Genomic DNA, 22,205 nt, shown 5'->3' with positions numbered 1-22,205 from the left:
GTCAAACAGGAAAAATGCATTCCACATGGATGGAGCCATTCACTGACAGCTCAGGGTGTGTTCTCTACAGCTCGCGCCCCACGAGATCCACAACTCAAGTCATTCACCATGGACTACCCCCCCCCCCTCCTACAACGCTGCCTACATTTATCCTACCGAATTATGAATCCACCACCACGTGTTGCCACCGCACCAGAAATATTCATATAGTAAAATCATAGATATCTAGAGTTCCATGCACCTACTGAACTTACTTCATCCTGGATGGTGGTCCTCAGACTGGAAAAGGAGACATAGGCAGGCAGGAAACCCCCATGTGACCACAGTCCATGGCAAGGTGTTCCTGAGCTTCATGGTGGTGACAATGCCAGGCAGGAGATCCAACCCTGACCATGCTCCATGGCATGGTTTTCTTAGCTTCATGGTGGTGACAATGCCAGGCAGGAGACCCAACCCTGACGATGCTCCATGGCATGGTTTTCTTAGCTTCATGGTGGTGACAATAGAGGGCAGGAGACCAAACCCTGACCATGGTCCATAGCATGGTTTCCCGAGCTTCATGGTGGTGACAATGGCAGGCAGAAGACCCAACCGTGACCATGGCATTGTTTCCTGAGCTTCATGGTGGTGACAATGCCAGGCAGGAGACCCAACCCTGATCATGGTCCATGGCATTGTTTCCTGAGCTTCATGGTGGTGACAATGCCAGGCAGGAGACCCAACCCTGACCATGGGTATGGTTTCCCAAGCTTCATTGTGATGGCAATGGTGGGCAGGAGACCCAACCCTGACCATGGCAAGGTTTCCTGAGCTTCATGATGGTGACAGGAAACCCCCATGTGACCACAGTCCATGGCAAGGTGTTGCTGAGCTTCATGGTGGTGACAATGCCAGGCAGGAGACCCAACCCTGACCATGCTCCATGGCATGGTTTCCTTAGCTTCATGGTGGTGACAATGGTGGGCAGGAGACCCAACCCTGACCATGGCATGGTTTCCCGAGCTTCATGGTGGTGACAATGGCGGGCCGGAGACCCAACCCTGACCTTGGTCCATGGCAAGGTGTTGCTGAGCTTCATGGTGGTGACAATGGTGGGCAGGAGACCCAACCCTGACCATGCTCCATGGCATGGTTTCCTTAGCTTCATGGTGGTGACAATGGTGGGCAGGAGACCCAACCCTGACTATGGCATGGTTTCCCCGAGCTTCATGGTGGTGACAATGGCGGGCCGGAGACCCAACCCTGACCATGGTCCATGGCATGGTTTCCAGAGCATCATGGTGGTGACAATGGCGGTCAAGAAAGCCCCAGCCTGGCCACGGTCCATGGCAAGGTTTTCCTGAGCTTCATGTAGGTGGCAATGGTGGGCAGGAAACCCAACCCAGACCTAACCCTAGAGGCCCAATACAGGAACGTCTCATTAACCCAAACTCTGAGACGTGTTGACCCTGAAGAGGAAGCGTGCGGTCTCATGCTGATATTACAGTAGCCATTGAGCTGTCAATGTATGGACATAGGCTGAAGTATGATGTGAGAGGGGGGAGGGAGGTGCCAAAATTATTTGACTAATGTCCAGCAACACAGAGTATTAGTAATGGGGATACAGTACAGGGGGAATAGAGATGCCGAATCCCATGCAGCGGCGGTTGATTTGTTTCGTCTAGAAAAAAAAAAAAAAAAAAAAAAGTAGCTCCGCTTTTCAGGTGCTCCAATTCCCTAGAAAAATTTGGTATAACTTCCAATGAATTTTTAATAATGATGTCCACAAGCACAGTATTGGTAGTCGGGATACAGTAAAGCTGACAATAGAGATGCCGAATCCCATGCAGCGGCGGTTGATTTGTTTTGTCTATAAAAAAGTAAAAGTAGTTTCGCTTTCCATTGACTTCCATTGGAGCACTTGAGCACTTCCATTGCCTCCGCTTGAGATTTGTCAATTCGAACTGTTAGTTTTTGCTCATCTCACGGAGCAGTGTTTACTTATAAGGGTATGTTCGAACTAGTGTTTGCAAACTAGGGTGCCTCCAGCTGTTGCAAACCTACAACTCCCAGCATGCCCGGACAGCCTTCGGCTGTCCGGGCATGCAGGAAGTTGTAGTTTTGCAACAGCTGGAGGAACCCTAGTCGGGAAACACTGGTTCACGCTAAGGAAATTACTTGTGGAATTCACTTGCTGTCAATGGAATTCCGCTGCACTGCTCACACATCAGACGTTCCGGTAGTGCAACTCCCAACGTTTGTTTAGTCATCCAAGCTTCACAGAAATTAATAGTTCCTGTTCCGGAAAAAATTAGGTAATGTAAATACTTTAACCAAGTAATGGCTTAAAAAGTGCCCCCCCCCCCCCCCTTCTCCAACGGGGCCATTGCTCCAATACAGGAAGCGGATTGATACACTGTAGTGTTATTAGGAGTTTCTCTATACACTTTTTGTATACAGTAAATGTCCCTGACATACTTCGCATAACCAATTAACTTATGCATTAGTCTTCATTGCTCAAATTATACACGGTTTATTCCTCGCTTCCATTCCGCGCTGTAACAAAAACATTGTGTGACCCTGTAAACGCTTACATAATACTACTAACCAGGTGCAACCCGCTGCAGCCAATCAGAGAGGAGCTTGATTGAATGCATTCAAATTGAACTAATTAAAAAGGAACCCTGGACAGTGATACAAAATATCATTAAACCTTAATGTAACGTAATTTATTTCCTCCAGATGTATATGCAAATAATTGTTGGCATTGATTTGAAGCTGATAAAAAAATAAAAATAAAAACAACTTAACTAAATGTCTTGACTTATTATCTGTCTACAGCACCTGTGCAGACCAATGCGTCTCTATAGTAACAGAAAACAAACTCTGTGTAGTCTGATCCTCCATGGATCTCAGACATTGTATTTTTTCTGAGGGAAAAAAAATAAAATTTCTGAGATCCGTGGAGGATCAGACTACACAGAGTTTGTAGTCTGTTACTATATAGACGCATTAGTCTGCACAGGTGCTGTAGACAGATAATAAAAGTCAAGACATTAGGATAAGTTGTTTTATTTTTTATTTTTATCAGCATCAAATCAATGGCAACAATTATTTGCAGATTTGTTCATGATAAAAATAAAAAATAAAACAACTTAACTAAATGTCTAGACTTCTGTTACCTGTCTACAGCACCTGTGCAAACCAGTGAGTCTCTATGGTAATAGGCAAAAAACTCTGTGTAGTCTGATCCACCACAGATCTATGACATTGTATTCCCACCCCAGATATGAAAGGATATGAACATATCTGCAAATAATTGTTGGGAGTACTTTGATGCTGATAAAATAAAAAGTAAAACAACTTAACTATACGTCTTGACTTTTGCTAATCTGTCTACAGCACCTGTGCAGACCAATGCGTCTCTACAGTAACAGACAACAAACTCTGTGAAGTCCGATTCCTGCAGTCCTTCCTTACTTCTTCTAAGTTCTCACACAGTAAACCAAGTGACACAAAAGGAAATATTTGCACCCTTTTCAGGGTTTTGGTATAAATATTGGACCGAAATGAAGCCGAAAATATGCATAGTCTTCATCTGCCTCCTCTTCTACTGCCTGTATTTTAGCATACCATACAAGAGAGCTGTGAAGAACAGCATTGGAACGATGTTCTACTGACCCGTCAGGTCCAGGAGCCGGTGTGTGGGGCCCAGGGACATGACAGGTTCCTCCATTCGGTGACCACAAGTGATCATTTCTCTACAAAAAAAGTCTTCTGCCGGTCTCGGATGAATATGAAGAGTCACAAACTGAGGTTTCTAATAAGTTAATCTGCTTTATTAATCCATTCTATACAAGGTTTGTTCACTTTGGGGGGGGGGGGAGGGGTTACCAGAATATATGGCAGTTCTGGAACCCCCCACCATCATATCACATGAAAAGTGCATTCCCTCACAGTAGGGCACAGTTGACTGGGTTCTCCAGGTTGGTTCGGAAGCGTTCCAGGAACATGGAGGCCAGTTCGTTGCTGATCAGGCGTCCGTCGCTGGACAACGTTACATTCAGCAGCTCCTTCTTGGAGATCTCCGGGTTCCCTTCTTCGTCTTCTGCCAGAGCCAACTCCGTCCTGGAGCTTCCCACAGCCAAAATACAGGACTGTGGGGGGTTTATTACAGCGCTGAACCCGGTGATGCCAAACATGCCAAGGTTAGAGATGCTGCCCATTATTTTGGGTTAGGAGAAAAAAATTTAAAATGTTATAAAAAAAAAATATAAATAAATAAGAGACACAAAATCTGACAAATATGAAAACGTATTGGATGTCAATTAACAGTATCAAGTCCGGTTATTTTTTCTACTTTTGAAATAACTTTAATGGCCTAAAAAAAAAATTTCGTTTTTTCGCAAAAAGTTTTGATTAAAATTATTCTATTTTGTCCAAACGGCTCCTATGCAGTCGCATGTGTTGCAATAGTTACAGACTCCAAACATACCCTGTGTGCAGTCAGGCCCTGAATCCAAGTGTTACATTTATTCCTGTTGGGTAGCAAAGGGACATCGAGTAACACATAACTGCAGGATCAGACTACGGGTATATTTGTAGTCTGTTACCATAGAGACTCATACCACAGCTGTCTGGGCATGCAGGGAGATGTAGTTTTGCAACATCTGGAGGGCCACCGTTTGGAGACCACTGCTCTATACGCATTGATTGTAATTCTTGGCTCCTTAAAGGGGTACTCCGCTGGAAAACATTTTTTTTTCCACTGGTGCCAGAAAGTTAAACAGATTTGTAAATTATTTCTATTAAAAAATCTTAATCCTTCCAGTACTTATCAGCTGCTGTTTTTGAATTTCCTTTCTGTCTGACCACAGTGCTCTCTGCTGACACCTCTGTCCACGTCAGGAACTGTCCAGAGCAGGATAGGTTTGCTATGGGGATTTGCTCCTGCTCTGGACAGTTCCTGACATGGACAGAGGTGTCAGCAGAGAGCACTGTGGTCAGACAGAAAGGAAATTCAAAGACAGCAGCTAATAACTACTGGAAGGATTAAGATTTTTTAATAGAAGTAATTTACAAATCTGTTTAACTTTCTGGCACCAGTTGATTTAAAAATAATTTTTTTACAGTGGAGTACCCCTTTAAGTTTTTACTTAAAGGGGTATTCCACCCCTAGACATCTTATCCCCTATCCAAAGGATAGGGGATAAGATGTCAGATCACCGGGGTCCCGCTGCTGGGGACCCCCGGGATCTCCGCTGCGGCACCCCGCCATCATTACTGCGCAGAGCGAGTTCGCTCTGCACGTAATGATGGGCGGTACAGGGGCCGGCACATCGTTACGTCACGGCTCCGCCCCTCGTGACGTCACGGCCCGCCCCTTTCATGTAATGATAGCGGGGTGCCGCAGCGGGGATCCCGGGGGTCCCCAGCAGCGGGACCGCAGCGATCTGACATCTTATCCCCTATCCTTTGGAAAGGGGATAAGATGTCTAGGGGCGGAGTACCCCTTTAAGAGGCAGGATCTTCTCCCTTCTAATCATTTCTACTCACTTTGATATACACTCATTACTGATCACATATAGGAAGTATATTAAAATGCTGTCCAGGAATAAAGGGTCCTGACCAATTACTAGAATGAACACGTGTCCCTGGCACATGAGGCGATAATTTGGGGTTAATAAAGTGGTACAGGGTGGTGAAAGGGGGGGATGAAATGGCACAGATGGGGGATCAAGTAGGGGAATCGAGGGGGAGATAAAATGACACAGTGGGAATAAAGGGGCGGTGAGGACATGGCACGGGGGTAAAATGGGGGGGGGGGTAATGGGTAAGGGAGTAGTTTGGGGGGGGGGAGTGAATAAAATAGCACAAGGAGAGCATGTGATACTGGCGGTACGCTGACGGGTGTGTCCCCAAACTATAAATGTCTAAAAAGGGTGTCACCGATATGAAAAGTTTGGAAAGATTTATCTCTGGGATTGTACAGTCAGCACGCGCTTCTCTCCCCAACCATTCTCGTGACCGTCTGAACAAAACTCTTCACTTGTCTCTAGGATGGTGACTAGTTGTGTTAAAGCCACAGGCACGCTTTAAAGGGGTACTCCGCTACTCAGCATTTGGAACAAACTGTTCCAAACGCTGGAGTCGGGAGCACGTGACCTCATAGCCCCATCCCCTCATGCCATCACACCACGCCCCCTGAATGTAAGTCACGCCCCCTCCCATAGACTTGCATTGAGGGGGCGGGGTGTGACGTCATGAGGGGGCGGGGTGTGACGTCACGAGCTCCCGGCGCCGGCTCCAGGGATCGGAACAGTTTGTTCCTAACACTGAGCAGCAGAGTACCCCTTTAAGCACATAGCAGCCACCAATTTTAACAGCAGATATGGAGTAAAACCCCTCTAGTCCTGGAGATATACCTGAAGGATCCTCCCTGGTATTCCTCCGGTAACAGTTTTCCACTTCTTGCCTTCTGAGCCAAGGCCTATGAAGAGAGACATTACATGCATTAGAAAAAAAAAAAAAAACATGCATTACAGTAAAAACTATCGGATTGTGCAACCACTCAGTAGACCAATCATCTGAAGTTTGGGTAGCAGTTTTTGGTACATCTGGGGGTCGAATTCCTTGCACTGCCCCCTGATCAGATGACTGAAGGGGAGGTAGATAATTGCAGCTTAGTCCTATACAGAAACTGAGCTGCAATACCGAGTGAGGCCACTATAAAATGTCCGGCGCTGTTACTGTGAAACTATGAAGGAAACACGGCTCCCCCTAGTGATGGCGACAGGCAGCCAAAGTTTTATCACTTATCTTTAAGTCTGCGTCACTGTGCAGTTAATTTATTGTACAGGGATACTCAACTGGCGGACCGCGGTCCAGACCCGGACCACGGCCGCCAGTAATGCGGACCGCCCACCGATCTCCCCTCATTCATTTGTATAGGTTTCTTTAAGACACAGACACAAATGAATATCTGCGGCACGGAGCAAGGGAACATTGCTGCCCATCTGCGCTTCTCCTGTGATGTACGCGGCGTGATTAGCGCTGTCTGCATCATCTGCTCTGGTCAGACCTGACAAGAAGAGGCCAGAGCAGCAGAGCAGCACAGGGCATGGGACAGGGAGTTCTCAGGTGAACAGTCATTTCCCCACCTTTGACTCTCCAGTTGTTACAGAACTACAACTCCCATCATGTCTGCATGATGGGAGTTGTAGTTTGCAGCAGCTGAAGAGTCAAATGGACACAGTTTATGTGGTGGCATCAATAATTGTGGGGGCACGGTGACATTTATTCTGGGGGCACAGTGACATAATTTATTCTGGGGGCACGGTGGCATCATTTATTCTGGGGGCACGGTGGCATCATTTATTCTGGGGGCACGGTGACATCATGTATTCTGGGTGCAAGGAGACCTAATTTATTCTTGGGGCACGGTGATCTCATTTATTCTGGGGCAAGGTGGCATGTATTCTGGGGGCACTGACATTTATTCTGGGGGCACGGTGACATCATTTATTCTGGGGGCACGGTGGCATTTATTCTGGGGGCACGGTGGCATCATTTATTCTGGGGGCACGGTGGCATCATTTATTCTGGGGGCACAGTGGCATCATTTATTCTGGGGGCACGGTGGCATCATTTATTCTGGGGGCACGGTGGCATCATTTATTCTGGGGGCACGGTGGCATCATTTATTCTGGGGGCACGGTGGCATCATTTATTCTGGGGGCACGGTGGCATCATTTATTCTGGGGGCACGGTGGCATCATTTATTCTGGGGGCACGGTGGCATAATTTATTCTGGGGGCACGGTGACCTCATTTATTCTGGGGGCACGGTGGCATCATTTATTCTGTGGGCACGGTGGCATCATTTATTCTGGGGGCACGGTGACCTCACTTATTCTGGGGGCACGGTGACCTCACTTATTCTGGGGGCACAGTGGCATCATTCATTGTAGGGGCACGGTGGTATCATTCACTGAGAGGTCACAGTGGCATCATTCATTGTTTTATGGTACAATTAGTCGGTACACAGCACAATGTTTGTTAAAATTATATTTGGGAGAATAGTGTGTAGCAGTAATATGCCAGGATTATAGCGTGTACCAGTACTATACCAGGGGCATACCAATTGGCAGAAATATACCAGGGGCACAGCGTGTGGCAGTAATAAATTCAGGGGTATAGTATGTGGCAGTATTATATTCAGGGGTTACAGCGTGTGGCAGTAACATTCAGGGGCATAGTGTGTGGCAGTAATATATTCAGGGTTGTAGCGTGTGGCAGTAATATATTCAGGGGCTTAGCTTGTGGCAGTAATATATTTAGGGGGTACAGTGCGTAGCAGTAATATATTCAGGGGCATAGTGTGTGGCAGTAATATATTCAGGGGCATAGCGTGTGGCAGTGATATATTCAGGGGCATAGCGTTTGGCAGTAATATATTCAGGGGCATAGCGTGTGGCAGTAATATATTCAGGGGCATAGTGTGGCAGTAATATATTCAGGGGCATAGTGTGTGGGAGTAATATATTCAGGGGCATAGCATGCAGAAATAATATATTCAGGGACATGTGTGTGGCAGTATTATATTTAGGGGTACAGCGTGTGGCAGCATTATATTCAGGGGTACAGCGTGTGGCAGTATTATATTCAGGGGTACAGCGTGTGGCAGTATTATATTCAGGGGTACAGCGTGTGGCAGTATTATATTCAGGGGTACAGCGTGTGGCAGTATTATATTCAGGGGTGCAGCGTGTGGCAGTATTATATTCAGGGGTGCAGCGTGTGGCAGTATTATATTCAGGGGTGCAGCGTGTGGCAGTATTATATTCAGGGGTGCAGCGTGTGGCAGTATTATATTCAGGGGTACAGCGTGAGGCAGTATTATATTCAGGGGTACAGCGTGTGGCAGTATTATATTCAGGGGTACAGCGTGTGGCAGTATTATATTCAGGGGTACAGTGTGTGGCAGTATTATATTCAGGGGTACAGCATGCAGCAGTATTATATTGAGGGATATACAATGCATCAGTATTATATTCAGGGGTACAGCGTGTGGTAGTATTATATTCAGGGGTACAGCGTGTGGTAGTATTATATTCAGGGGTACAGCGTGTGGTAGTATTATATTCAGGGGTACAGCGTGTGGTAGTATTATATTCAGGGGTACAGCGTGTGGTAGTATTATATTCAGGGGTACAGCGTGTGGTAGTATTATATTCAGGGGTACAGCGTGTGGTAGTATTATATTCAGGGGTACAGCGTGTGGCAGTATTATATTCAGGGGTACAGCGTGTGGTAGTATTATATTCAGGGGTACAGCATGTGGCAGTATTATATTCAGGGATATACAATGCGGCAGTATTTTCAGTATTATATTCAGGGGTACAGCGTGTGGTAGTATTATATTCAGGGGTACAGCATGTGGCAGTATTATATTCAGGGATATACAATGCGGCAGTATTTTCAGTATTATATTCAGGGGTACAGCGTGTGGCAGTATTATATTCAGGGGTACAGCGTGTGGCAGTATAATATTCAGGGGTACAGCGTGTGGCAGTATAATATTCAGGGGTACAGCGTGTGGTAGTATTATATTCAGGGGTACAGCGTGTGGTAGTATTATATTCAGGGGTACAGCGTGTGGTAGTATTATATTCAGGGGTACAGCGTGTGGCAGTATTATATTCAGGGGTACAGCGTGTGGCAGTATTATATTCAGGGGTACAGCGTGTGGTAGTATTATATTCAGGGGTACAGCGTGTGGTAGTATTATATTCAGGGATATACAATGTGGCAGTATTTTCAGTATTTTATTCAGGGGTACAGCGTGTGGTAGTATTATATTCAGGGGTACAGCGTGTGGTAGTATTATATTCAGGGGTACAGCGTGTGGCAGTATTATATTCAGGGGTACAGCGTGTGGCAGTATTATATTCAGGGGTACAGCGTGTGGTAGTATTATATTCAGGGGTACAGCGTGTGGCAGTATTATATTCAGGGGTACAGCGTGTGGCAGTATTATATTCAGGGGTACAGCGTGTGGTAGTATTATATTCAGGGGTACAGCGTGTGGTAGTATTATATTCAGGGATATACAATGTGGCAGTATTTTCAGTATTTTATTCAGGGGGTACAGTTTCTGGCAGTATTCAGAAAATACCAGGACTCTGTGGCAGATGTGGATAAGCGGACCCTCCCTAAGAGTAGTTGAGCACCCCTGGTGTAGAGCGTCAATCTCAACAAATCCAAGGGAGCAGATCTCCATCTGTCGGGATTCCAGACAACATTTTATCCGCTCTCGTATACCATTGCGTTTTATTTTTTCGTTATACATTTTTCTTTCCACAAATTTTATTTTGGAAAAGAGCCGGCAGTCATAATACAACGTACTAGACAATAATACAATACACGCTATAATGCACAAAAAGCTGCTAAAAAAAAAACAAAACGATAAACTAGGACACGACTGAACCTACCTTAGGACGGAGCTCTAAGTGCCCGGATTTACACATCTGTCACAATGACGCACCAGTTAACAGTTAGGTGACATCTGTGTCACTATTTATAGAGTTCATAATGTCTCGACTCTGCAAATGTCTCCTACTGACAATATATGAAGCGGGGAAGGCTCGGCAGCTGCCGGCGCTTGTCGCAGACTAAGCTCTGTTGCTCTGGGACCCGTTCAAGCTGCTACATCTGTTGTACATGGTGCTTGGGCTGCTGCTAACATGGGAGCGCGAAGTGCGGAGTGCTAACAGCTCCCCTGGCTGCCCAGGTCCACACCTCCGTGCGGCGAACCCGATCAGAAGAGGAGCACACGGAAAGCCGCACGCCAGATGACATTCTCCATTCACGAGAACAATAGTATCATTCTTATAGCTTGGATACAACTCAATGCCATTATTCTTTAATGCCCGTAAGGCATTTTAAGGGGCTGTCACCGAGCCTGTAAAAACATGGGTTTCGTTCACGCGCCCGCCACCTCTAAACCTGCCTTAGGCTCGGGGCTAGAGAACGCCAAAACTGAGTGGTTGCTAGGGTCCAAATAGCTTGCAACCCCACTGAAAAGACAGGTTGTTAGGAAATGCGTCTTTAGCAACAAGTTGGTCTTAAAGGGATTCTCCACAGGCCAGCGTTCGGACAGTATTTAGTTCCGAATGCTGCGTGCGCGCTGCGGGGGTCGGGCTCGTGACACCAGGCCATGCCCCTTCAATGCAAGTCTATGGGAGGGGGCGTGACTGCCGTCACGCCCCCTCCCATAGACTTGCATTGAGGGGGTATGGCCTGGCGTCACGAGCCCGACCCCCGCAGCGCGCACACAGCATTCGGAACTAAATGCTGTCCGAACGCTGGCCTGTGGAGAATCCCTTTAATAAATCTAAAACTCAGGGCATTCAAATCCTGGGTGCTAGCTGGCCATGGTGACTGAGAATTTAGTGGTGGCACTTGGGTTGTCAGCCCTCTCCAATAGGAGTTGTCCATCAGAAAAAAAAAAACACAAAAAACAAACAAAAAAAAAAAAAAAAACTATTTTACTTACCTCTGCTTCAGTTTTCCTGCTCATCCACCGTTCTGCCTGTGGACGGCGCTCTGGTGTTACAGGAGCAGCGGATGTCAGGTGACTGCCACAGCCAAGCAGTTGCCTCAGTGGTAATGCTTCATATTCCAGAGGCTGCTGATTGGCTGTGGCAGTCATGTGTGTGACACTGGAGGGCCGACTGAAGACATCCACTGCTGAACACCGGAGAGGCAGAAAGGGGGATCAGTGTGAGAAAGGCGGCGGAGGTAAGTAAAAGGTTTTTTTTTTTAAAGAGGAGGACATTAATGACTGTGACACACAGAGAGGAGATGAGGGGACAGTAATAACTGAAACCCAGGGGGAAAATGAGGGGACAGTAATTATTGAAACCCAGGAGAAAAATGAGGGGACAGTAATAACTGAAACCCAGGGGGAAAATGAGGGTCAGTAATGACAAACCCAGGGGAAAAATGAGGGGACAGTAATGACTGAAAATTAGGGGAAAAATGAGGGGACAGTAATGACTACAACCCAGGGACAAAATGAGGGGACAGTAATGACTGCAACCCAGGGGAAAATGAGGGGACAGTAATGACTGCAACCCAGGGACAAAATGAGGGGACAGTAATGACAAACCCAGGGGGAAAATGAGGGGACAGTAATGACTGAAACCCAGGGGGGAAAATGAGGGGACAGTAATGACAAACCCAGGGGGAAAATGAGGGGACAGTAATGACTGACACACAGGAAGAGATGAAGGGATATTACTAAATGACACACAAGGTTTATATGAGGGTACAGTAATGACTGTGACACACGGGGGGGGATATGAGGGTACAATAATGACTGACACACAGGGGGATATGATGGGACAATAATTACTGTAACACACGGTGGGATATGAGGGGCAGTAATGACTAATCATATGATGTCATGACGTTCTGTTGCGTGAAGTTACGTTATATGACATGCAGCATCCTGGCTCCCAGAGACATAATTTATAAAGCCCTGATTTAGCTCATTGCTGAGCTTGACAGAAGAAACAAGGAAAGGCACCTTGGTAGTTACTCCGCCTGTGTTTTATTTATTTTTTTAGCACCAGACTTAGACGGAGTCCTCCTTTAAATATAACACCTTGTCTCATCCAATCAGTTGATCGCTGCTGGTTTAGGTCTTTGAAGTTTCATTTAAACACACAGCAGCCCCTACAGGGAAAATGAGGTATGACATGTAAGCCATTCAAATAAATAGTCAACACAGTAATAATACACGGCCGGGCTGAGTCCTCCAGAGTAAAAGCCGCTGTTAGTTGCTTTCCACTGGAAGAGATGGTGGGTCCTGAGCAGCGGGAACCCCCCATCTTTGATGTCTATGTGCCCTTTTAGGTCATAGAGACAAGGTGGTCTTCATGATGCAACCCCTATTAAAAGGGATATTCCGGTAAAAAACTATTTATTATTATTTTTTAAATCAACTGGTGCCAGAACATTAAACAGATTTGTAAATTACTTCTATTTAAAAATCTTAATCCTTCCAGTACTTATCAGCTGCTGTATGCTCCACAGGAAGTTCTTTTCTTTCTGACCACAGTGCTCTCTGCTGACCCCTCTGTGTCTCAGGAACTGTGAAGAGCAGGAGCAAATCCCCATAGCAAACCTATCCTACTCTGGACAGTTCCTGACATGGACAGAGGTGTCAGTAGAGAGAACTGCGGTCAGACAGGAAGGAAATTTTAAAAGAAAAGAACTTCCTGTGGAGCATACAGCAGCTGATAAGTACTGGAAGGATTAATATTTTTTAAATAGAAGTAATTTACAAATCTGCTTAACACTCTGGCACCAGTTGATTTAAAAAAAAGAATAGGTTTTTCTCCGGAGTACCCCTTTAAGGTCTTTTTACAGTTTTAAAATTCTGCGCCATAATCTGCACGTGTTACATGTAAACTTGGAATGCGGATTTCACCCTAACCTATTCATTACAAATCCACGGACAAATATGTGTAGGACGACTAAAGGAAATGTAATGTTTAGGTCCAATCTTCATGGTTTCTCATAGTCCTAGTCCTTACAATTTGAAGTGAGGGCCACATTCCTCAGACGTACAGTGGTCTCCATTGATCTGGCTTTATAGGGAATTCCTTCCATCCCTCCCGCAGTAACACATGGTATCATTAGATCAGGATTCTCCACAGTCGGATCTTCTGCCTCTTCTAATACAGAGGTGTATTCATTTCTTTCTCTTGGCCGTGGAGCAAAGTGGACGCGCTTATTGAATTTATCACCCAAGACGTTCTCGGACCATACAATGGAACGTTTATTCTACTTGGGTCTTGGAGCGGAAACTTGACAAATCACGAGCTGTTTCTGTGAGGATTGAAAATGTTTTTTTTTTTTCTTTTCTTAGGCTTTAACATAGTTTTAAAGGGGAACTAAACCACCCTTAACATTTCTACAGAGTAAACAAAGCTGTGTGTAGTCTATGGTATGACCATGACCAAAGCCTGAAGATGCCTTAAAGGGGTACTCCGGCCCTAAGACATCTTATCCCCTATCCAAACGATAGGGGATAAGATGTCTGATCGCGGGGGTCCCGCCGCTGGGGACCTCCACAATCTAGCAGGCAGCACCCACCTTTGAGCACTGCAGGAAGTGCTGGAGGCTCCAAGTCTTATGCCTCCCGACCACGGGGACGGAGTATCGTGACGTCCCGACTCCGCCCCCCCGTGTGACATCACACCCAGCCCCCTCAATGCAAGTCTATGGGAGGGGGCGTGACGGCCGTCACGCCCCCTCCCATAGACTTGCATTGAGGGGGCGGGGTGTGATGTCACACGGGGGGGGGGGGGCGGAGTCGTGATGTCACGATACTCCATCTCCATGGTCGGGAGGCATAAGACTTGGAGCTCCCTATAGTGCTCGCAGGTGGGTGCTGCCTGCTAGATTGCGGGGGTCCCCAGTGGCGGGACCCCCGCGATCAGACATCTTATCCCCTATCGTTTGGATAGGGAATAAGATGTTTTAGGGCCGGAGTACCCGTTTAAACGGGTACTCCGCCCCTAGACATCTCTTTGGATAGGGGATAAGAGGTCTGAACGCAGGGGTACTGCCGCTGGGGACCCCCGCGATCTCCCTGCTGCACCCGGTGTTCGTTTAGAGCGTTGGGTGCAGCGGCGGTGGCTCGTGACGTCATGGGCACGCCCACTCAATGCAAGTCTATGGGAGGGGGCGTGACGGACATCACGCCCCCTCTCATATGCTTGCATTGAGGGGGCGTTGCCGTCACATCACGAGCGGGGCATGCCTGTGCCGTCACGGGCATCCGCATCGCGGAAATATAAGTATGCACAGATAATAGGCAGTTTTATTTTATATTTTACTTAATTTTATTTAAATAAAGGAGTTTTATTTTACTTTATTTTGTTTAAATAATAGGCAGTTATATTTTATGTTTTACTTAATTTTATTTAAATAAAGCATATTTTATTTTGCACAACCAGCTACAACTCTATTATAAGGCATACCAACAATTAAAGTGTGTAGCCACCTGAACTAGTTTATTTTTTTCTTGGATCCAAACATTAGTTGGGGTCTATGCAATGGAACTCTTCACCACTGCTTTGAATGAAGGGGCCATGGTGTCTGGTAAGTAGAAAGATCCCTTCTAGTACTTCAGTCTATAACACTGGTTAAAAGCCACGAGTTGGGACCCTTATCGATGCGTTGGTGTTGGATAGATCTGTATCTACCTTCATTATCACACTTTAATGCAGGTTGGGTTTAAACCATCAAGATATTCGGAATGACGGGGCCCCGATTCCTTGTTATTGACTGGGGCTCTATGGTGATCATGGGAGATTTCCATAACATAAAGGTTAATTTTAACCACCACTGAATCGAATACCATTTCCCATTTAGTTTCATTCATTTCATTTCACTGCCCCAGCAGGAAAACAACTGACCTCTATTCATCTGATTGGCGGGGGGTGGGGGGGATTCCCAGATTAGCTAGTTATCTCCTCTATCCTGTGGATAGGGGATCATCTTTATTCTTGGATTAACCCCATTAAGGGCTTCCACTGATGCTATCACATAAAATTTGTGAAAACTTCCTGAGCGATGATCTTGGAGACCACAGATTCAGGGGACCATCCCCCCTGTGTGGCGGAGTCTGTATGCTTATGGATATTTGGAAGTTTACTTAAATCCACAACTGGCCCTATAATATATATTTTGGAGCTCTTAACCTGTTTAATTGTGTCCACTTATGCAGCTTCGATTTAACATGGTTCATATTTGGCTTATTTCAAGGGAACTTGTCCAGGGGCCCCTTTCCTTTTCATTTAGTTGTGTCCCCCTGGGTGGTCAAAAAGGTCAGTAAAGAGCAAGCAATGAGGCCAACACCAAAATGTCACTACACCATGTAAAGAGTTTTCATCCTAAGAATGACTGGAATTTGCATCAGACTTTAGATTTCCAGATATTTTGCATTGTCTACGCCATTGAGGTCACGTCCTTTGGCATTTCCCATGATGCACATCATCTAAAAACATGTCCAAGGCCAGTGTTTACCAATCTGTGGTTCTCCAGCTGTTGCAAAAGCACAACTCCCAGTATGCCCTAACAGACTTGTGGGGGCAGCATAATGTCTGGAGGAAACCAGGCACTGCCCCTCACCTGCCCAATACCATCCCTACAGTGATCATGGTGGGGGCAGCATCATGTCTGGGGGGAACCAGGTACTGCCCATCACCTGCCCAATACCATCCCTACAGTGATCATGGTGGGGGCAGCATTATGTCTGGAGGAAACCAGGCACTGCCCCTCACCTGCCCAATACCATCCCTACAGTGATCATGGTGGGGGCAGCATCATGTCTGGAGGAAACCAGGTACTGCCCATCACCTGCCCAATACCATCTCTACAGTGATCATGGTGGGGGCAGCATCATGTCTGGGGGAAACCAGGTACTGCCCATGACCTGCCCAATACCATCCCTACAGTGATCATGGTGGGGGCAGCATCATGGTGGGGGCAGCATCATGTCTGGGGGAAACCAGGCACTGCTCATCACCTGCCCAATACCATCCCTACAGTGATCATGGTGGGGGCAGCATCATGTCTGGAGGAAACCAGGCACTGACCATCACCTGCCCAATACCATCCCTACAGTGATCATGGTGGGGGCAGCATCATGTCTGGAGGAAACCAGGCACTGCTCATCACCTGCCCAATACCATCCCTACAGTGATCATGGTGGGGGCAGCATCATGTCTGGGGGAAACCAGGCACTGCTCATCACCTGCCCAATACCATCCCTACAGTGATCATGGTGGGGGCAGCATCATGTCTGGAGGAAACCAGGCACTGCCCATCACCTGCCCAATACCATCCCTACAGTGATCATGGTGGGGGCAGCATCATGTCTGGAGGAAACCAGGCACTGCTCATCACCTGCCCAATACCATCCCTACAGTGATCATGGTGGGGGCAGCTTCATGTCTGGGGGAAACCAGGTACTGCCCATCACCTGCCCAATACCATCCCTACAGTGATCATGGTGGGGGCAGCATCATGTCTGAAGGAAACCAGGCACTGCCCATCACCTGCCCAATACCATCCCTACAGTCAGGTTGACATAATCTGTGTGTCAGGTTTCCTGGGTGGTATAGTTATCGTCATCCACTGTTCCCTCTTAACAATATAAACAAGAGGACGTCGTCTTAGGAGGAGTTTTTCATCTTCGGTGTATAAGTAATAATGGCTTAAAAGAAAACCCACGAAAATGGAAGCAACACGAACCACACAAAAAACTAAAATGAATGGAAATAGATGTGAGGAGGCGCTGCCTTCCCTGGGTGAGTGTGCGGGAGAGGCCCACACAACGCTATACACACGGTGTTTGAACATGTCCCGACACGGTAGATACTGAGGCATCGCGGCGGCCGCCCATTTTGGAGTAGAAGAGATTGCATCCTTTGAAAATGTCCAGAAATCCAGTCATAAGGCCTAGACGCACCCTGCCCGGGTAAAGGTGCGGCTCTACACTTATGTATCAGCGGTTACACAAGCGTCCCTGCTGGACTGTCAGTGCAGGGGAACATTTCCCAACCAGTGTGCCCCCAGCTGTTACAAAACTACAATTCACAGTATGCTGGGAGTTGTAGTTTTGCAACAGCTTGAGGCACATTGGTTGGGTAACACTGCTATATCTTATAAGGGCCCATTCACACTACGTAAACTCCGTTTAAGCAGCCGCCCATTGTTTTCAATAGGATTCTTCTTCACCATTCACACTCTGGAATTTCGAAACTTTCCACCGCGGAAATTCCGGATCCCAGACAAAACATGTCTATCCTTTTGGCGGAATCTGCTCGGGAATGTGTCGCTTATTATATATATGTATATATTTTATCATATAATTTTCAAGCAGCACTCAATTCAGATAGAATCTAAGCCTGGAATACTGTATCTGCATAGTGTGAACAGGCCCCAAGATTCTCTTTGTTTCCCATATCAACCAATCACAGCTCAGCTTTCATTTTACCATAGCAATATGAGAAGCGGGAGCTGTGGTTGCTATGGGCAACAAATGCAATGGTATCTGTGTTGACCATAGCAACCAATCACAGCTCAGCTTTCATTTTACCACAGCAATATGGGAAACTGAAGCTGTGGTTGCTATGGGCAACAAATGCAATGGTATCTGTGTTGACCATAGCAACCAATCACAGCTCAGCTTTCATTTTACCACAGCAATATGGGAAACTGAAGCTGTGGTTGCTATGGGCAACAAATGCAATGGTATCTGTGTTGACCATAGCAACCAATCACAGCTCAGCTTTCATTTTACCTGTGGAATATGAAAAAATGGAAGCTAAGCTGGGATTGGTTGCCATGGGCAACAAATACACCAATTATAGCCATTATCCGATGCCCGGTCTGTAACATTTAGATTAAGGGCAAACGTTCTGTAAAGAATTGCTCAAAACTTAATTTTTTGTCACAAATATTTGTGACACATCTGCCCTTTACTGGCGTGCACCTGCAAAACTGCGTGCGCATTGTGTTTTTTTTCTTGGGGCAGTCACTTGCGCCAAAATGATCACCACATTTTGCGCTACTTTTTTGTTGCCTGTGCTGGCTTCGTTAGGGAAACACTGCCCCCTAAGGGCCCATGCACACTGCAGCATGTCTGATGATTTTTGCCGCACCGTGCACACTGCAGAATTTCCACCGCAGAAATTAAAATTTCGGACTTCGACAAAAGAATTAACATGTTTGTTCCTTCGTCTGAACACTGCGTGGAACAAAAACATTTTGAGCAAATCTACAGGACGTTTGTCTAAATCTGACTCGAACGCAGTGTTCCCCAAACAGGGTGCCTCCAGCTGTTAAAAAACTACAACTTCCAGGCCCCAAGATTCTCTTTGTTTCCCATATCAACCAATCACAGCTCAGCTTTCATTTTACCATAGCAATATGAGAAGCGGGAGCTGTGGTTGCTATGGGCAACAAATGCAATGGTATCTGTGTTGCCCATAGCAACCAATCACAGTTCAGCTTTTATTTCACCACAGCAATATGGGAAACGAAAGCTGTGGTTGCTATGGGCAACAAATGTAGAGGTATCTGTGTTGCCCATAGCAACCAATCACAGCTCAGCTTTCATTTTACCTGTGGAATATAAAAAATGGAAGCTAAGCTTGGATTGGTTGCCATGGGCAACAAATACACCATTATAGCCATTATTCGATGCCCGGTCTGACTCGAACGCAGTGTTTCCCAACCAGGGTGCCTCCAGCTGTTGCAAAACTACAACTTCCAGCATGCCCGGACAGCCTTCGGCTGTCCGGGCATGCTGGGAGTTGTAGTTTTGCAACAGCTGGAGGCACCCTGGTTGGGAAACACTGCTCTAACTGATCGACCATCGTATACAATGGATATAATGGTTTGTTACCCATAGCAACCAATCACAGCTCAGCTTCCATTTCTCATATTGTTCTGGTAAAATGAAAGCTGAGCTGTGATTGGTTACTATAGGAAAGACTCTTAGGGCCCATTCACACTACAGAATCTCTGCCTAAGCGGAGATTCCATCTGTAGCGTGCGCCGACTCAATCGGCGCCAAATTTGCTCCAAAATTGCGCTGTCTCCATAGAAGGGAATGTATTTGCAGGACTGTGAAGGAAACAAGTGGCGGATTATCTGAATCATAGTCATCAAGGAAACATCTCAGGGGGGTCCTCAGGGCGTACTACAGCACCCATCAGGCCTCCAGATGAGGACAGGGCATGCTGGGAATTGCTGTTCCCCGACTAATGCAGGTGTTGTCCTCAGCTATGTCCTCCACCTTTCACCATCTGCGACAATCTCTCAGGACGGGGAGGGGAGAGGTGACAGTGATGACATCTAGGGGTCCCAGAAGTGGAATATTAATTCGTTTATGGGTGCGGTGAGCCGGGGTACATAGGTGACATCATGGAGGGGCTTAGAGTTCATTTACAGTACGGTGTAAAATATTTTTAAGCTAATGTAAATGTTGGCAGATCCTATAGAGGATCAGATCTCCCCGTACTAAAGAGGTTATTCGTTTCATCACCCCAACAATCAGATAATATCTCCTGGGTGTAAATGGCTGACCTTATTGTACATGATCTAGCCAAGTCCGGGGGGCGCTATACCTCCCGCAGAATATATTGGTAACAAATGCAATGAGAATCTGTCATTAGGAAGACATCATAACACCCACAAAATAAGAACTGGCCATGAAAGCGGGAGATGTATTATAAAAAGTGACTTCTCTCAGTCTAAAGAAATCGCATGACTGGTTCTAAGGCTTTTTGTAGAATGTGGTCACCTACAGAGCTTCACAATTTCATCAACTGAACAGATTTAACTACCTGCCACTCACTATTCTGCTGGTGAGGTCACTGTGTACATACATTACATTACTTATCCTGTACTGATCCTGAGTTATATCCTGTATTATACTCCAGAGCTGTACTCACTATTCTGCTGGTGAGGTCACTGTGTACATACATTACATTACTTATCCTGTACTGATCCTGAGTTATATCCTGTATTATACTCCAGAGCTGCACTCACTATTCTGCTGGTGAGGTCACTGTGTACATACATTACTTATCCTGTACTGATCCTGAGTTATATCCTGTATTATACTCCAGAGCTGTACTCACTATTCTGCTGGTGAGGTCATTGTGTACATACATTACATTACTTATCCTGTACTGATCCTGAGTTATATCCTGTATTATACTCCAGAGCTGTACTCACTATTCTGCTGGTGAGGTCACTGTGTACATACATTACATTACTTATCCTGTACTGATCCTGAGTTATATCCTGTATTATACTCCAGAGCTGCACTCACTATTCTGCTGGTGAGGTCACTGTGTACATACATTACTTATCCTGTACTGATCCTGAGTTATATTCTGTATTATACTCCAGAGCTGTACTCACTATTCTGCTGGTGAGGTCACTGTGTACATACATTACATTACTTATCCTGTACTGATCCTGAGTTATATCCTGTATTATACTCCAGAGCTGCACTCACTATTCTGCTGGTGAGGTCACTGTGTACATACATTACTTATCCTGTACTGATCCTGAGTTATATCCTGTATTATACCCCAGAGCTGTACTCACTATTCTGCTGGTGAGGTCACTGTGTACATACATTACATTACTTATCCTGTACTGATCCTGAGTTATATCCTGTATTATACTCCAGAGCTGCACTCCCTATTCTGCTGGTGAGGTCACTGTGTACATACATTACTTATCCTGTACTGATCCTGAGTTATATCATGTATTGTACTCCAGAGCTGCACTCACTATTAAGCTGGTGAGGTCACTGTGTACATACATTACATTACTTATCCTGTACTGATCCTGAGTTATATCCTGTATTATACTCCAGAGCTGTACTCTCTATTCTGCTGGTGAGGTCACTGTGTACATACATTACATTACTTATCCTGTACTGATCCTGAGTTATATCCTGTATTATACTCCAGAGCTGCACTCACTTTTCTGCTGGTGAGGTCACTGTGTACATACCATTACATTACTTATCCTGTACTGATCCTGAGTTATATCCTGTATTATGCTCCAGAGCTGCACTCACTATTCTGCTGGTGAGATCACTGTGTATATACATTACATTACTTATCCTGTACTGATCCTGAGTTATATCCTGTATTATACTCCAGAGCTGTACTCACTATTCTGCAGGTGGGGTCACTGTGTACATACATTACATTACTTATCCTGTACTGATCCTGAGTTATATCCTGTATTATACTCCAGAGATGTACTCACTATTCTGCTGGTGAGATCACTGTGTACATACATTACATTACTTATCCTGTACTGATCCTGAGTTATATCCTGTATTATACTCCAGAGCTGTACTCACTATTCTGCAGGTGGGGTCACTGTGTACATACATTACATTACTTATCCTGTACTGATCCTGAGTTATATCCTGTATTATACTCCAGAGCTGTACTCACTATTCTGCTGGGGAGGTCACTGTGTACATACATTACATTACTGATCCTGTACTGATCCTGAGTTATATCCTGTATTATACTCCAGAGCTGTACTCAATATTCTGCTGGTGAGGTCACTGTGTACATACATTACATTACTTATCCTCTACTG

At 45.9% G+C, this 22,205-nt stretch overlaps 1 protein-coding gene across 1 annotated transcript in view; it reads right to left on the bottom strand.

The window, feature by feature from the left end:
- Positions 1–3,127: 3,127 nt before the first annotated feature.
- The window catches only part of PDHX (pyruvate dehydrogenase complex component X), a gene marked incomplete in the record, with an annotated part of 91,583 nt that continues 72,505 nt past the window's right edge, over positions 3,128–22,205 (bottom strand). Inside the window, 2 exon segments of the mRNA XM_056527861.1 lie at positions 3,128–4,197; positions 6,405–6,469. Coding sequence (XP_056383836.1) covers positions 3,933–4,197; positions 6,405–6,469 — 330 coding nt within the window.

Source organism: Hyla sarda, chromosome 6, assembly GCF_029499605.1.
Source record: "Hyla sarda isolate aHylSar1 chromosome 6, aHylSar1.hap1, whole genome shotgun sequence".
Taxonomy (NCBI): domain Eukaryota; kingdom Metazoa; phylum Chordata; class Amphibia; order Anura; family Hylidae; genus Hyla; species Hyla sarda.
Note: the sequence above shows the minus strand (reverse complement) of the source record. Positions and strands in the feature narration are given on the sequence as shown.